Genomic DNA, 17832 nt, shown 5'->3' on the forward strand with positions numbered 1-17832 from the left:
CAATAGCTATTACGATTCAGATTAAATAACATAATGTTTTCATTCAGAAATATAAAGGCTGGCAAGAATATTACTGGGCGAGATGAACTTTGATCTGATCCAGTATGGCTGTTCTTATGTTGTCATTAAATCTAGTATGAACTGAACAATTAAGCCTACACACAACACCAAAGAGGCAGACATCGCTCTCAAAATTTACTGTAGCTTCTGTGGCTCTAATTTACTTAAGAGATGAAATGATTGCTTTAGGGCTTATTTTTACCTCATTTTGTATAAAAGCAGCATGCACTCCAATTTCTTTTTCTTCCGTAGAAGGCAACATGACTGACTTATCAGGCAAAATTTGTGTCCAACGCCCAGAAGAACTTTTACAAGATGATGTATTTTCATGTTCTGTGCTCTCCCACAAAAAGACACATGCTGTAGGAGTAGTTAATAGTGCCCTTCTGCCATCTCCAGATACAATCAAGTATAATCTCATTAAACACTCTGTGGAAAAAAAAAACCAACACACACAACAATGTGCCAGAATAGTTTCTGCTCCTCTGTCACACTTAGATTTAAAAAGAAAAGAGAAAGGAAATTTGTTTTCTTCTCTATCACAAGAAATCCAAGCTGCCACCTTAAGTATCTTTCATTTCCAGCTTTGTCACTGATGATAGACCTTGGGCAGCAGTAATGTCAGTTGGGATGCCCGTTTTTATGCATTTTATGAATTGTCTTTCCCAGAAGACTCAACCATTAGAGTTGTTTCCTGAGATCGTCTTTCTTTAAATCCACGTTTCATGAAAACTATTAACAAATGCGTAAGTGCTCTACTTTCTATTACCTTCAGCTCCTAAATGTACTACTGATCTTCCCTGCAATGACAGAATTGTTTGTACAATATTTCACTTTACAACCTGGTATCAGTGAGATTATTCAATAAATGACAATATTTGATACTTAAGTTTGCAAATACATGCCTTTGCATTGTTCTCTCCAGTTAGCATTTGTCATAAAAACCTATCTACAGAATAAACTTCAAATTATGCATATAGGGTAATCAGATGTACATCGGATGTATGTCTGCTCTAAGGTATTGATAACCTAGTAAGGAAGGTTTTCTACAGTTAAAAACTAACCATTACAAAATAAAATATTTACTGTATTTAAAAATTAATTACTATTTACAGGAGATTACTAAATGCAAAAAAATTGTACCATTCAAGTGACAAAAAAGACATTTGACAAAGCTTAGCTACCACACAAATTATACAAAAGCAAACAACGTGGGAATATAGTTTTACTTGTGCAATAACACTTAACAAAAGGAAAACCACTTTTTCTCTATTCCATTTTTCAAGACTGATTGAAAGAAACCTACCTTGTGCTGCTGCAACTACTTTCCTAGACTCTTCAATTGCTGGCACAATTTTCAAGCAGTCCTGATCTTTATTCCAAAGAAACAGCTCTCCTGTTTTAAGTATTCCTGCCAACCAAGCACCTGCGTTCATCGGGGGAGAGATGTTTTGAAGGATATTATTGTGAAGTACTTAAAATTACTTCCCTGCCATCTTAGCCACAGTTCTAAAGCTGACAGTGAACTAACAGATCCTTTAGATAGTTAGTTTATATATTTTTTAGTTTATAATACATAAGATATTATACTTAACCATTTACTGATGTTGTTAAAACAACCACATTTTTCAACAATGACTGCAGCCGAGGGATCTTCTTCTTTGTCTTCCCTGATGCCAGGTTAATTTCATTTATATGTTTATCATCTAAAAGAAAAATAGCCTCTTTTTCCTGTTGAAAGAAAAAAAGAGTATTTCATTTTTTTTGAAACATGATTTTCTATGTAAGCCTGCAAAATAATGCAGATATAGAAAATGCTAGGGAAAAATAATTAAAAAAAAACTAAAGATGTCACAGCTGCAATTACCATATTCATTCTTTGGCACATTTGCTTTACAGTATAACATCATATCTAGCATCAACCTACAATGATGATGAATTTGGTTCACAGGTTTCAAACTATCAAACTAATTTTACAATCATTATTAAAAAGTTCTTCGAAGTACCTCAACTGAACTACCTGGCAACAAATGACAACACACTAGTTATCTCATCTTGTAGTGTTTAATTTAGTGAGATTTTTGCCAGTGATTTCAATAGAAGAAGGAATTGGCCTTAAATGGCCTTAACTTAAACTCAAATCATGTATTAGAAGAGGAAAAAAAAAAATCTAGTCTCATTTTATCAAAAAAGCATAAGAAAGCATGTCTTTCAACAAATGCAGGATGGAATGGGAAAAAAATTTTTGTTCATGATATCCAACAACATACTGTAAAAAAGGTTATGAAAAACTAAAACCGTCAAAACAACAATCTTGCATAAGGGACAGGTCTTTGGGCGGAATGAAAAAAAAAAAAAAAAAGGACAAAAAAAAAGACTCCCCCTTGGTTAGCTAAGAAATTTTGAATCTCCAGCCTCAAGTCAATAAGACAGAAAAACAAGCCATTTATTTCAATAACTCTTAAGTGGGGCACATTCAAATCCCTTCCTGAGACTTTTTTTACCCCCCCTCCCTGGAAGGGGAGTGCAAAGTATTATATAATTAAAAAACCTACTCTTTACAGAATTTTATTTAAATATAGGTTCATTACACTTACCTGTCCAATCCATGAGATGCGAGGCCACGGCTTTCTTTGCTTGATACATGTAGAGATGAGAACATCTAGCTTAATCTCCATTCTTACTAAACCTCTAGGTAACCATTATAAAAAAAACCAAATAGTGGCTTTTTCACATATCTACAGAGAATTTGAAGAAAGACAAAAAAAGACAAAAAGTTTTTATTATTTTGGGGGTGGGAGTATAAGATGGGAATCTACGGACACAGACTCCTAACCCTAGCAGCCTCCTGCTGAACACAAACAGAACCGATGCTTACCTGTACTTCCAAACTAAAACAGCTATTTTCATTCGCGTAGCTCACAGGCTATTTGCAGCTCAGCCGTGCAGATTACATGCTTGTTCCAGAAGCTGAGAGAAGGGAGCCACAAGACAAACTGCCTTGCTAAAAGCTCTAATAAGAACGCGGAAAGCGAGGAAAACAGACCGCAGCCTCCTCAGCGCAAGCGATCAGAAACTCGAGCGGAACACCAGCGGGGCGCCGCGGGCACAGAGGGCCGGCTGCGCTCCAGACACGAGCGGCCGCAGAGGGAGGGCGGGAGGAGGGCAGCCCCGCCGCGGAGCCGCCTCGGGCGCGGGGTGACAGGCGGCGGCACGCCCCACCGCCCAGGGGGTCGGCGACGGCCGCCAGGCTGCTGCCTCACGCCCCGGGGGACTCACTCGGGGGGCGGCGCGGCCGCCGAGGCGAAGCGGAGCACGGGCAAGCCGCTTCCCCCTGGGTGGGGAGCAAGGGTGGGAACAGACTTCCCCTCCCTCCTCCGGGCGCCATCCACAAGAACGCCACCGCCGCTTTCGCCCGCGTCAGGGCAGAGGCGTTCCCTCAGGCTCACTCCGGCCCTCAGGACACGGGGAGAGGGAGAAGGTGCGTGCCCAGATCGACGGCACGCAGCCAGGGCGCCGCCGCGCCCCCGGGAGCCCCGGCCCCGCCGCCCAGGCCGCACTCACCCCTCGCCACACGCGGCGCCGCCAACGGCTGCGCGGCGGGGGCCGGAGGCGGGGCAGGGGCAGAGCGGTGCGCAGGCGCGGGGGCGAGCCCCGCCCCACGGGTGGCCTCCGCCCCGCCCCGCGGCCCTCCCCGGCGGCAGCGTCCCTCCGCGCCGCGGCGAGCCGCCCGCCGCCTCGGCCGGGCTGCGGCTTCCCTCCGCCCCTTCGCCTCTGAACCCGCCGGCGCGGCAAGCTGGGCGGGCGCCTCACGCCTTTGGAGAAAACTGACGACGGGACCTGATGAGCACCTCTCCTCAGCCGGGAAAGCCGGGCACCGCGTGTCGCCTGTGGCGGCAGCCCAGGGGCAATACGGCAGCTGCCGAGGTTCCCTGTGGGAGAATCCGCGTCCTCGTCAGTATTGGGAGATGGGGGGACGAGTGACAGTAGGAGGCACAGCTATAGAAGACTACCGCTCCCTATCAAATACAGGAATGTAAGTGGAATACGAGAAGTAGGGTGAGCAGGCAGTCACTTTCTTTAAACACCTTGAAGAAATGCCTTTATTCCCTTAAAGCAGCTGTTCCCTAAAACTGGCTCTTGTTCCTCGAACCACTTCAGACCAAGTCCTTTTCTACCTTGAGAGAGCAGGGCTCAATGACAGAGCTTTAAACTAGGTTGGAAGGGGGAAAGGGATCAAACCAGGCTCGCCAGAGATAAGCCTGGGGGCGGCACAACAACATTTGAGGGTGCTAGCGAGGCCCTTCGGCCTGCCGTCTCAGTGGAGGCAGGGCATGGAGAGCCATGCAGCAGCAAAGGCACACGGGCTATGGATGTGTTAGAAACCACGGAAGTGCCTGAGAATGGTCACATAGGAATTAGAGCGTCTCCCCCCAAAAAGGTGGCGGGATCAATAGCCCAACTGAGGTGCATCTACTCCAACGCACGCAGCATGGGCAACAAACAAGAGGAGCTGGAAGCCTTGTGCAGCAGGAAAACTATGATACAGCTGACATCACGGAAACACGGTGGGATGACTCACACAACTGGAGTGCTGCAATGGATGGCTATAAACTCTTCAGAAGAGATAGAGCAGTGGGGTAGCCCTGTGTGTTAGGGAGTGCTTTGACTGTCTAGAGCTTGACAATTGTGACAATAGGGTTGAGTGTTTATGGGTAAGAATCAGAGGGAAGGCCAACAAGGCAGACATTGTGGTTGGAGACTGTTATAGACCGTCCAACCAGGATGAACAGGCAGACAAAATGTTCTGTAAGCAGCTGGGAGAAGTCTCACAATCGCTAGCCCTTGTTCTCATTGGGGACTTCAGGTTACCAGATGTCTGCTGGAAATACAATACAGCGGAGAGAAAACAGCCCAGGAGGTTCCTGGAGTGCGTGGAAGGTAACTGCCTGACACAGCTGGTGAGGGAGCCAACTAGGGAAGGCTGGACCTGCTGTTTGCGAACAGAGAAGGACTGGTGGGTGATGTGACGCCTGGGGGCCAGCTTGGGCGTAGCGATCACAAAATGATCACAAAAGGCTCAGCTGGAGCTGAACTGGGCAAGGGAACAAAGAATAATAAGAAGGTCTTCTACAGGTATGTCAACCAGAAAAGGAAGGTTAAAGCACATGTACCGCCTCTGATGAGCAGAAGCAGCAAGCTGGTAACAACAGACGACAAGAAGGCTGAGGTACTCAACAGCTTTTCTGCCTGCCTTCACTGGCAATCCCTCCCCTCACACCTCCTGAGTCAATGGGCCATTTGACAGGGATCGGGGGGCAGAGGTGCTCCCACTTCAAGAGAAGATCAGGTTCACAACCACCTGAGGAACCTGATCATACAGAAGTCTGTGGGTCCCAATGAGATGCATCCCAGAGTCCTGAGGGAATTGGCTGATGTAGTTGCCAAGCCACTTGCCATGATATTTGAAAAGTCATGGCAGTCAGGTGAAGTCCCTGGGGACTGGAAAAAGGGAAACATTGCACCCATTTTTAAAAAGGGTAAAAAGGAGGACCCTGGGAACTACTGACCTGTCAGCCTCACCTCTGTGCCTGGGAAGATCATGGAACAGATCCTCCTAGAAGCTATGCTAAGGCACATGGAGGACAGGGAGGTGATTCAAGACAGCCAGCACAGCTTCACCAAGGGCAAGTCCTACCTGACCAACCTAGTGGCCTTCTATGATGGAGTGACTACATCAGTGGACAAGGGAAGAGCCACGTATGTCTTGTATCTGGCCTTCTCTGAGGCCTTTGACACAGTCCCTCACAACATCCTTCTCTCTAAATTGGAAGGATGTGGATTTGATGGGCGGACTGTTCGGTGGATAAGGAATTGGCTGGATGGTCGCATCCAGAGGGTAGTGGTCAATGGCTCAGTGTCCAGATGGAGAACAGTGATGAGTGGTGTCCCTCAGGGGTCCGTACTGGGGCCAGTGCTGTTTAATATAGAATCATAGAATCGTTAAGGTCGGAAAAGACCCTTAAGATCATCGAGTCCAACCGTTCACCTAGCACTGCCAAGTCCACCACTAAACCACGTCCCTAAGCACCACATCTACACCTCTTTTAAATACCTCCAGGGATGGAGACTCAACCACTGCCCTGGGCAGCCTCTTCCAGTGCTTCACAACCCTTTCAGTGAAGAAGTTTTTCCTAATATCCAACCTAAACCTCCCCTGGCGCAGCTTGAGGCTGTAAATATCTTCATCAATGACACAGACAGCAGGATTGAGTGCACCCTCAGCAAGTTTGCAGATGACACCAAGCTGAGTGGTGCAGCTGACACACCTGAGGGACGGGATGGCATCCAGAAAGACCTGGACAGGCTGAACAGGTGGGCCCATGTGAATCTCATGAGGTTCAACAAGAACAAGTGCAGGGTCCTGCACCTGGGTTGGGGCAACCCCTGCTATCAATACAGGCTGGGGGATGAAGGGATTAAGAGCAGCCCTGCTGAGAAGGACTTGGGGGTCCTGGTGGATAAAAAGCTGGACATGAGCTGGCAATGTGTGCTTGCAGCCCAGAAAGCCAACCATATCCTGGGCTGCATCAGAAGCAGCGTGGCCAGCAGGTCAAGGGAGGGGATTCTGCCCCCCTCCTCTGCTCTGGTGAGACCCCACCTGCAGTGCTGCATCCAGCTCTGGGGTCCTCAGCACAGGAAGGACATGGACCTGTTGGAGCGGGGCCAGAGGAGGCCACAAAAATGATCAGAGGGATGGAGCATCTCTGCTATGAGGAAAGGCTGAGAGAGCTGGGGTTGTTCAGCCTGGAGAAGAGAAGGCTGCGGGGAGACCTTATTGCAGCCTTTCAGTACTTAAAGGGGGCCTACAAGAAAGATGGGGACAGACTTTTTAGCAAGGTCTGCCACAACAGGACAAGGGGTAATGGTTTTAATCTAAAAGAGGGTAGATTTTGACTAAACACAAGAAAAAATTTTTCACGATGAGGGTGGTGAAACACTGGCACAGGTTGCCCAGAGAGGTGGTAGATGCCCCATCCTTGGAAACATTCAGGGTCAGGCTGGATGGGGCTCTGAGCAACCTGATCTAGTTGAAGATGTCCCTGCCCATTGCAAGGAGGTTGGACTAGATGGCCTTTAAAGGTCCCTTCCATCCCAAAGCATTCTATGATTCAATGGGGCTGGATGGGATCCACCCAAGGGTACTGAGGGAGCTGGCAGAGCTGCTCACCAAGCCACTTTCAATCATTTATCAGCAGTCCTGGCCAACCCAGGAGGTCACAGTTGACTGGAGGTTAGCAAATGTGACACCCATCTACAAGAAGGGCCAGAAGGAGGATCGGGAAACTACAGGCCTATCGGCTTGACCTCAGTGCCAGGGAAGGTTATGGAGCAGATCATCCTGAGTGCCATCATGCACGTATAGGACAACCAGGTGATTGGGCCCACCCAGAATGGGTTTATGAAAGGCAGGTTCTGCTTGACCAACCTGATCTCCTTCTATGACAAGGTGACCCACTTGGTGGATGAGGGGAAGGCTGTGGATGTTGTCTACCTAGACTTTAGTAAAGCTTTTGACACAGTTTCCCACAGCATTCTCCTGGAGAAACTGACTGCTCATGGCTTGGATGGGCGTACTCTTCGCTGGGTAGAAGACTGGCTGGACGGCCGAGCCCAGAAAGTGGTGGTGAATGGAGTCAAATCCAGCTGGTGACTGGTCACAAGTGGTGTTCCCCGGGGCTCAGTACTGGGGCCAGTTCTGTTTAGTATCTTTATCAATGATCTGGATGAGGGGATTGAGTGCGCCCTCAGTAAGTTTGCAGATGACACCAAGCTGGGTGGGAGTGTTGATCTGCTGGAGGGTAGGAAGGCCTTACAGAGGGACCTGGACAGGCTGGATCGATGGGCAGGGGCCAACTGTATGAGGTTCAACACAGCTCAGTGCCGGGTCCTGCACTTGGGTCACAACAACCCCAGGCAACGCTACAGGCTGGGGGAGGAGTGGCTGGAGAGCTGCCTGGCGGAAAAGGACCTGGGGGTGTTGGTTGACAGCCGCCTGAACATGAGCCATCAGTGTGCCCAGGTGGCCAAGAGGGCCAATGGCATCCTGGCTTCTATCAGGAATAGTGTGGCCAGCAGGACCAGGGAGGTGAGAGTGCCCCTGTGCTTGGCACTGGTGAGGCCGCACCTCGAGTCCTGTGTTCAGTTCTGGGCCCCTCACTGCAAGAAGGACATGGAGGTGCTGGAGCGTGTCCAGAGGAGGGCAGTGAAGCTGGTGAAGGGTCTGGAGCACAAGTGTTATGAGGAGCAGCTGAGGGAGCTGGGGTTGTTTAGCCTGGAGAAGAGGAGGCTGAGGGGAGACCTTATCGCTGTCTACAACTACCTGAGAGGAGGTTGTAACGAGGTGGGGGTTGGTCTCTGCTGCCAAGTAGCAAGTGACAGGACAAGAGGCAATAGCCTCAAGTTGCACCAGGGGAGGTTTAGATTGGGTATTACGAAAAATTTCTTCACCAAACGGTTTGTCAGCATTGGACCAGGCTGCCCAGGGCAGTGGTTGAGTCTCCATCCCTGGAGGTATTTAAAAGAGGTGTAGATGTGGTGCTTAGGGACATGGTTTAGTGTTGGACTTGGCAGTGTACTTCTGTGGAAAAAAATTTAGAAATAAAAGTTAAATACATCAGGCAAGACTTGGGATATCACTTGTATGGAGTACGAACAGAACTGCAATAACAAGACTGGGGTAAATGAACACGACATCTTTGGTGCAAAACATAGGTATCAGCAGAAAAGAACTTGTAGCATCTAAGGATAGTATACTTTATATGGAAAGATGCAAGTAATTCCTCTATTTGAATACTCTATGGGCAAATTTCAACATTGACAAAAGAGAAAAGCCAATATTGAAGATTTCACTTCTGTTTTGATCCAATGAGAAATAAAAAAAAGAGATGTATTTTAATTTACATACTACTTCACTGGATGTATTTTCTGGGTGAAAATCATCAGAATGTACCTGGCAGTTCACAGGGAATGAAATTTAATGGCTGTACTTTAAACAAAACTTCAGAGCATAGTAATCAGATCCAGTAGTAAAGGCTATAAGTAGATAACTTGCATGTAAATAAATGTCTTAATCCATACTTCTTTTTTTCTGTTATTTGAACACCTGTGATATGTGTAGCAATTACTCATTCTCCTGGGGAAAAAAATATATTAATATACTCTGTAGGCATAAAGATATTTGCTTCTTTCCCCCATTAAAAATCTCTCCAAACTCTTTGATTATTTACTTACATGAATAAGTTATTTGAGAAAGGCTAAAGACCAGCATGAACTGGTAATTTCTTGTGCATGTTATACAGAGTTTATGTTGTTGAATATGTACACAATGCATAGCAGTAAAACAGAGACAAAACAAATTTCCTTGTAGGATGAGATTTTAAAATCTTAGGATGATGCATAGGCTTTGCTCCTTTTAAGGAATATACATGCATTTAACGAAGTAGACAGAAGTCACTTCTTCACTTCTTTATTTGATTTTTAACAGATACAACATTTATTAAAATGGAAGAGGGAAAATGATTTGATGGGTTTCTAATACTGTTCTTTCACTTGCAATACAAATTAAATTGCTAGTTTCTGCAATTTCATCCCATACATTCTATTTACAGAGGCAGGCTGTGTTTAAAGTGACAGTTATGAAATAATGATTATCTTTGTTATTGAAAGACCTGCCAAAAAACTCATGCAGAGAGTTATAATTGCATCACTACTCCGTGATATGACCACATTTACAACCTGACTAATCTACATGCGCTTTTATCATCATCTTGCCTTCTGCAGTTGTCATTTCTTGTTTTGATAGTTGTAAAACAGCTATCAAGTAGATTTTACATCCTACTATTCTCCATTACTTTATGTTAAGTAAAGAAAAACAAAAATATTTTCCAAATATTTTTTAATTCTCAAGGGAAAGATGACACAATGTATTTTATTTCAACAGTATAAAAAAAAGCTTTCTATTGTTAAAAAATTTGGTAGTAGCAAAAGAAACTCCGTTTGTCACATTTACATTCTACAATTTGTAGATACCTTTAGAATAGCACGAATACAGGCCACACAATTGGTAACTGCAGCAGGAGATAAAACTTTCTCAGAATTTCTTTCTGAGGATTTGTTCTTCCAGAGATTCAGTGCAGACATCTGAACTTTTATATCATAGTTCATTTTATCTGAGCTAATGATTCTGTTATTTTATTAGTCAATCAGTGAAGCCGTTCTAATTTAGCCTGTAGTGATTTAAAATTCCCAATAGTAGTCTGCACCATTAGCGTCGGGCTCATAGACTGAAGTTCAACCAGGTAGCAACTAACAGCATCCAAACAAACATTTGTGAATCTTCGCCTGTAAAGAAAACATACAATAATAATGAGCTCCTGTTTGTTCTGTATATTAGAATTAATCTGAAATAGAAAGTGAGCATTCTTTGAGTTTTAATGGAATAACATATCAGCAAGACATCTGTCTGCTACTTTTAAGTATTTAACTATTTATTAGAAAAACTGATTTTTGAAATCTAATGCTTGTGACTGAGGCATAATGGGAAAATAAATAAATCATTACTATTTATCTGATATTAAATATAAACAATACAACATGATAGTTAACAGCAGCATGAAATATTTACTTTAATATTTAGATATTACTTTAGATACGAATACAATCAATTAAGTTATTAATTCAGATAGCAATTTAAATAGGTAAAATTAGTATCAAGTCACATTTAGGTATCAATAAGTAGGTATTAAAATTAGACAACATTCACTAACGTTCTAATAAGTTGAGTATTTATTTTAATGAGTATATCAGCTAGCCATGAAAGACCAAAAAAGTGAGAATAGATAGATGTAAACTCTGTACAAGAACAGGGGATATTTACATGTATATTTTCAAAAGAATCAGAAAAATTTATGGTTAGAAGAGTTTTCAAGACTTTGCCTAGTTCTGCTCACTATTTCTGAGACAAAATAGTTCTGACTGAAGTTTGTATAGTCTATTCACAAAAGTTGCTAAAGCTAGAGATTCCATAATATGCAGACAACTTGTTCAAGTACGTAGCTATTGTTTTAACTAGAAACTTTTTCTAATATTAACCCTAAATTCTCTCCTGTTGCAGACTAAACTGAATTTTAGTCTTGGAGAGTGATTCATCACCAACCTCTTAAAAACAATTTGGGAAGATCTATCCCCATGTTTAGTCTTCTCTTTTCCAGAATATAAGAGCTCAGTGCTTCTAGCGCTTCTTCATTAAACAGTTCACTGTTTCATTCACAAAATGCCCAATTCTCATTTTTCCCCACTTTTCCCCGATTCCCTCAAATTTGTCTGTACTACTCCTTAAAGTATGTTTCCAAAATTTACAAAATAATCCTCTGGGTTCCTCATGGGTCTTCAGTGAAGTGGAGAAAATTATCATTATTGAATTAGTTTTTAGGGAGGACCCCAAAGGTTTCTACCAACTGGCTTTGAATGAGGAGTCTCAGTAATCACTGCTGGGAAAGAAATACTAAATTCACCCAAAAGAAAAGAAGAGGAGCTTTGGGGATTGCTGAAGTGCAGTGCTTTAGGATATTTTATATCTTTCATTATTTATTAGGATATAGTTGCCTTTCTTACCTCAAAAGTACTCGGCTTGGATCATGTACATATCCTGATAATAATACATGAATACACTCTAAAAGGTGTAAAGGCTTTTTCATCCTATTCCAATATGGGTCCTAAAAAAAATTCCAAAATATTAAAGAGACAAATATTAAGGAGACAAGAAAAATAAAACGTGTGTGTGTTCACACAAATTGCCAGCTGTGGTAATTATTTATTCATTGTAACAAAAATGTAAGAGAAATGGGAATTCTATCTTAATCTATATCAAGTCTATATTGAAGTACTATTTTGACTTTTGAGTACTAAAATAGACATGAATTTAACTCAATTTTCCCTTACCTAACAGTCTGTAAAGTAAGAGATTTTAGGAAGTTCTGAATTCTTTACACTGTAAGGAATCTGAGTAAAAAGAAGCAAGTCAATTCTCTTTAATTCTGTTTAAGCCTGTTCTGCAAACCAGAAGTTAAAAATATGACTTCTTATTCTTTATTCCTATTGCATCAATAGATTAGACAAGATGCAGTAATATAGCAAATTTTAATCCTTAATAGAAACAAATAAAATTAATACATTCAAGATATGCTGTTCCTTCTGCAACATAACAATTCTAATCCTATTTAATCCTAAACCAGCTTTTGGTGAAGTAAAAGGATTAACAATTTTCCTCATACTTCAGGGTTGAAGTGAATAAAATCAACGGGGGGGGGGAAAGGCAGCATTAAGAGCCTTTGATTAAAAAAAGAGAACAAAAACTATGAAGTTGATATTTTGATATATTATACCTTACATTATTTTATGCTTCCCGCTAAAGACAGACCTTGATAGTAGTTGCAAACAAGATTTTTATTTTGTGGCTATTTTCCTTACCCGTGCTTTAAACAACTGGTCATATACTTCAAGCAGCCTTGGCAATGGCACTCCAATTTCTTGCATGGTGTATGTTACAAAACCTACATCCCAGTTCAAAGTGCAGACCTGTTGCTCTAGAAACTGCACTAAAAAATCTGGAGGACAAAAATAACGGGATGTTTAGATTCCAACTCGTTAATGGGAGTCTAGCAAAGAAAGACATTTGAAAGTGATTTACTCCAAGTTTAATTTTCTGTCTTCCACACAATTGGTACCTTTCTTCTGTGAAGCACACATTAACAGTTCCCCCTGAGTCTGCACTGAGGGAAGGATATGCAAAATGTAACTACCTCCAAAGATGGTATTAAGCTATCATTAATGCATGACAGGGATTACTCATACTAAGTACTTTATTACAGTTCTCCCGTGGAAATATGCTGTTAAGGAAAGATCATTAACTTTTGTTCCAGCACAGAAGAACATACTATCATTTCATTTGCTAGAATAGCCAGCAACACTACTGCATCTTTTATCATGTTTAAGTGTCAGTAACAATTAACAACGTATTGTTCGGCACTGAATGTTCTTCTACAATATTTTAGTACAGTAAAAGAACATTTAGTGCTGAACAATATATTTTCCAGGTTTTTGTATAACACCAAGTTGTCAAAACACGTGAGCATCTCAACAGCAGAAAGAAGCGCCAAAAAGGATCCAGAAATCTCCTGAACTGTTTCTAAAACCTGCCCCTGCCGATAACAGTAGATACTTCAAGACAGCAGATAAATGTTGTTGCCGAAGATCTTGTTATATGTATAAATACACATTTTTACTTTGTACTTTAATACAAACAAACTTTACTACTTTCTAAAGTAGTAGTAGTAGATTTCTTTCACAGCCATCCAAAAATAACTGTTGCTGCCTTCTAAGCTTCATTTACTCCCCATTCAGGGTGAAGAACTGTAAATTCTGGTTAAACCCCTGGATAAATTCTAGGAAAAACTGCACCTGTAAAAACTGTAATGGTTTTATACTCATACAACTATACTGTGTTTACAAAATTAGGAATTCTATTTCTACTTTTTGTCTAACCTCCCTCTCCTCAATCCCTTGGCAAAGTCACTGTAATAATGAGCAAGTATCACAATGCTTTTGTTCCTAATTTCCTGGACAAAACCAAAAAGTACTACCCAGCTACCCTCAAGATCAACTCCATCACTACTGACAGTTGAAATAATTCGTTACTTCAGCTACAGTGAAAAAGTTCACAAATAACTACAGTAATTATGTATCACAAGTACATAATTATGTATCACAAAATTATCAATATTCTTTCCTTTTAGATAAAAAAAAAAGAAAGAGACATTTCTTAGGTTAAAACGTTTTTTTTAAGAGGCTAAAAAGAAAGCTGAGACCCATTCACGTAATGCGTATGTTTGTTCACTATGCAGGCTAAACAACTTGCCTAAAGGAAAGTAACGAGGTGTGCCAGCATATATCTTTCCAAGCAATACCATCTTCAGACTGAGAGCTTGCATTCTGTCAGTGGGGCTCAGAGACACACTATCGCTCAACTCTGAAAGTGAAAAGAAATAATTTAAAGAGAACTTCAGAAAAAACGTTCCACATTTATACACCTCTACACTGAGGTACTACTAACACATCAAAATCTTAACGCTATTGTTAGTGCAAAATCAGCACGTGGAACTAAAAGGACAATTTTTTCTGGTGTGCAAGCATATATATATTCACAGATTTTTATGTTTCCTGCAAGTTCCATACAGATCTACTTAAAAAAAACACAAACTAAAACCCGCCCCCAAACCCCACCACCGAACCCAACAACAACAAAGCCACAAAAAACCCACTACCACGTAGCTTTTCCCTCAAATCACTGTCAGTGTTGTTTGCACAATGGCAACACAAAATTCAAGAAAAAAAGCAAAAAACAAACAACAAGCCCCCCAAACCCCCCAAAAAAACAGGAAAAGAGAGTGAATGACCAACTCATGGTAAAGGGTGAAGCAGATTATCCCAGTGGAGTGGCTAGGCTTGCAGAGCTGTGCCCACTACTCTACTTCTCTATAAACAGACAAAACCCTTACACTTCCACTCCTGTCAACATGACAAAAAGGCTGAACTCCCCGAAAATTCTTTAATCTTTGTCACAATAAATTTAACATTTTTATTGTAATTTCCTAATAGTGAAACCTTCAGACAAAGTTTCACAGGTATTCTGAAGGCCATATATAATGGCATCTAGGAACAAGAAGGGATGAAACGACTTCTTAAACGTTATCTGGAATGTGATTATTCAAGCCATACATACAATATGCTCCAACATATATGTAAAAATATTACTTTTCTGTCCTTTAGGCACACAAGCCAAAAGGTAATAACATTAATGAATTACTAGTTAACTACGCTTACCAAATATATTACAGAATAGTCCAGAAAGGGTGCATCTTACTTGGACAGCACATCAGTAGCAGCACATAGTCAGCCTTAAAAGCTTTAAGTGTACCATTTTCTTATAGTTCTAGCTTGTACCACTCCTAGTCCATTAAGACTCACCTTTCTCAATGATTTCTTGCCAGAGAGTTTGCACCAAGATAGGATCAGAATGACCCGCACAATGTATAATTGCAAGCTTACACTCTGAGAGCTTAAAAGGGTCAGCAAATTCTCCATACAGCTGAAAGAAAAATTACCAGGCTTTACATTTCAAGTAGGATAAAAAACAAAGTTTTAAAATCAGCTTTTCTTTATTTTGTGTGGTAGACATCAGACTAGTAAGGGTGCAACTTAAGTAACTGTTGTCAAACACTAAATGATTTTTTTTTTTACTACATTTAGTTTCACTTCTTAAATACAATTCCCAATTTTATATGAAGTTATAATTAATACCATTTATTTTCTAACAACTTTCCCAGTAAATGAAGAAATCTAAGAGACTTAATAAAGTAGAGAAACCCATAGAAGAAATTAAAGTACAGAAAAAGACAGTCTAGAGTAACAGACATTCTGAGACGAGGAATGCCAAACTCTCTCTCTATTACATTTCCTAGTCAGCATAGAATCATTCTTTGCAAAACATTTTTTCCCCCACAAATGTGATAAATTGACTTTTAATACAGAGAAATTTTAATCACCTTGGTTATATCCATCAGCTCAGCATCAAGCTGGGAGATTGCGTCTTGCACTGAAGAATGATGGGAATACTGCCGTTGTAACGTTTCTTGTATTTGAAGCTGGATCCTTGCAACCTTGTTTAAAAAGAAAATAAAATATTTCAAGATTGGATTTATTTAATCAAAGCCTCATACACCAGTAATTAACTTTAACTTATTTAGATGTAGAAATGTTACTATCTTACACCTTGGAGTCTCTTATCAACTGCGTAACTTTGCATAACTTTGGGAAGAAAGCACAGAAAACTGTTTCTACAGAACTGGTAATAAAAATGTCATGTGCCAATGAGACAAAGTGAAATAATGCATTTACAGTGTAGCTTAGGTTAATATTTTTTCTTACTTCCATTTTCTCTTCTAGTTCATGTAGGAATTCACCATCTGCAGCTATAGAGGATATGGCAGTGGAACTTTTCGCGCTCAAAATGGCACGTGCAATGTATTCAAGACGCTGCTGAAGAGAAATTTCTGTGCTGCAAAACAAATATTCAAAATAAAATTGGTACTTAATATAATTATTTGAGGGTTAGTTATATTCTAACTAGACTCTGGGAATTAGTATGTGACTTCCCCTGATTTTATTAAATCCTGCAGGACACTACCCAATCATGTAACCCCATCTTTGTTGGAGGCTCAGTTCTAGCTTACTTCTCAATCCACTGCTCCACAGTTACACTATCACATTATAAAATTCTGTGTAAGAAATGACCACTTAATAGATGGTACTTACAACAGGAAATACATTGCAAGGTAATGTATAATACATAAAATAAACATATAATTTCTTTCCAATAACAGCCTGGATTAAAAGCTAATATATTCCATTCATTTAAAATTTTTTTAGCAAACATCCTTGGGCATTGGCCTTTTCTTGTCCTTGTCCTTTTCTTAAAATACATGTAAGGTTTTGATTTTAGTTTGCTTGGTTTTTCCCCAATTACCTCAATATATGCCATAGATCACACATAACCCATACCTATGCAGGTCAGCCAACTTAGCCAAGACTCTGGCTGCATTACTAAAATTTCTGTTCTTTTCAAAGTATCTCCACAGTAGATCCATATAACGGACTTTGTTTTGGTCAATCTTGGTCATCCGCACAAGGTAAGGTTCCAAAAAGGGAGCAGTAACCTACAGAAGTCATAAAGATAACATTGATTTTCTTGGTCTCTCCGCTTTTTTAAAGCATCTGCATTATTACAATTAACTCTTCCAATTCAAATTATTTCATTGTAGAGAGATGAGGTCACCTGTAACAGTTTGTCCGCCAAGTCAACTTGTATCAACCAGTTGTAAAGTGCAATACTGAAGAGTTCATCTGTTGAACGCTGAGCCAGCTTTAGCATTTGTTCAAACTAAGGGAAGAAAAGGCCAAAGCTGTTAATCCAGAAGTGGTTACACTACATCAAGCACTGAATATGCATGCAACAATACCTAGGTTCACATTATTTGCATGTCATCATTTCTGTGAAAACTCTGTATATAAAGAAGCCCACTTATGACAAATCTCGACTTTTATCTACTTTGCGAAACTATTCCATAGTTTTTTAAAAATAATAAATTCTATACCCCTTCAAATCACACTATTTTCTGGAGAGCATTCATGATTTTTTTGTGAGTTTCTTACATGATGCCCTGCTTCTTCATTGCTTAGCATGTTGGGGTCAGATGACAGCACTGGAGGACCTGGCTTTTTGGGTACACTGGGAGACTGAGGAGCAGCTTTACTTTGATTCACTAACTCTTGAAGGGTGTCAGTGATACACTTGTAGCTGTTCAATCTGTAAACAGAGCAAGAGAAAATAAAAGCCTCACAATTTTCATTGCAACTACCTGTGAAATACTCTTCTCAAATGTTGTTACTGTATGCCTTTGTAAACACAATTACTAAAATTTAAAAAAGGTCACAGATTATTGTCACCTAGTTGCACAATCTAGTTTGTTGTCAATCATCTTTCTAACAAGTATTTCTGTAATGTTCAGATCACAATGATCTCTGCATCTATCAGTTTACCCTCTGTTCCAGATTAAGCTGGTGCCATATCAATGAGAATCAAGGAGAGCATGC

At 41.1% G+C, this 17832-nt stretch overlaps 2 protein-coding genes across 9 annotated transcripts in view; both read right to left on the reverse strand.

Annotated features, from left to right (window-relative positions):
* CPLANE1 (ciliogenesis and planar polarity effector complex subunit 1) overlaps positions 1 to 3648 on the reverse strand; it is a 62814-nt gene extending 59166 nt beyond the window's left edge. Inside the window, exons 1-5 of the mRNA XM_082336494.1 lie at positions 2939 to 3648; positions 2658 to 2798; positions 1656 to 1791; positions 1367 to 1486; positions 263 to 489 (exon numbers count right to left, since the gene is read on the reverse strand). Coding sequence (XP_082192620.1) covers positions 263 to 489; positions 1367 to 1486; positions 1656 to 1791; positions 2658 to 2738 — 564 coding nt within the window. The 5' untranslated portion in view covers positions 2739 to 2798; positions 2939 to 3648. The remainder of the gene's footprint in view (positions 1 to 262; positions 490 to 1366; positions 1487 to 1655; positions 1792 to 2657; positions 2799 to 2938) is intronic.
* Positions 3649 to 9893: 6245 nt separating this feature from the next.
* Positions 9894 to 17832, reverse strand: part of NUP155 (nucleoporin 155) — a 41393-nt gene continuing 33454 nt past the window's right edge. For all 8 annotated transcript variants that reach the window (XM_082337224.1, XM_082337221.1, XM_082337222.1 and 5 more), the window contains 10 exons: positions 17392 to 17545; positions 17015 to 17119; positions 16741 to 16895; positions 16108 to 16237; positions 15726 to 15839; positions 15148 to 15268; positions 14039 to 14149; positions 12592 to 12728; positions 11737 to 11837; positions 9894 to 10464 (listed from right to left, as the gene is read on the reverse strand). In XM_082337224.1, the coding sequence (XP_082193350.1) occupies positions 10326 to 10464; positions 11737 to 11837; positions 12592 to 12728; positions 14039 to 14149; positions 15148 to 15268; positions 15726 to 15839; positions 16108 to 16237; positions 16741 to 16895; positions 17015 to 17119; positions 17392 to 17545 (1267 nt within the window). In that variant the 3' untranslated portion in view covers positions 9894 to 10325. The remainder of the gene's footprint in view (positions 10465 to 11736; positions 11838 to 12591; positions 12729 to 14038; positions 14150 to 15147; positions 15269 to 15725; positions 15840 to 16107; positions 16238 to 16740; positions 16896 to 17014; positions 17120 to 17391; positions 17546 to 17832) is intronic.

The sequence above is a fragment of the Platalea leucorodia genome (genome assembly GCF_965183815.1).
Source record: "Platalea leucorodia genome assembly, chromosome: Z".
In the NCBI taxonomy this organism is placed as follows: domain Eukaryota; kingdom Metazoa; phylum Chordata; class Aves; order Pelecaniformes; family Threskiornithidae; genus Platalea; species Platalea leucorodia.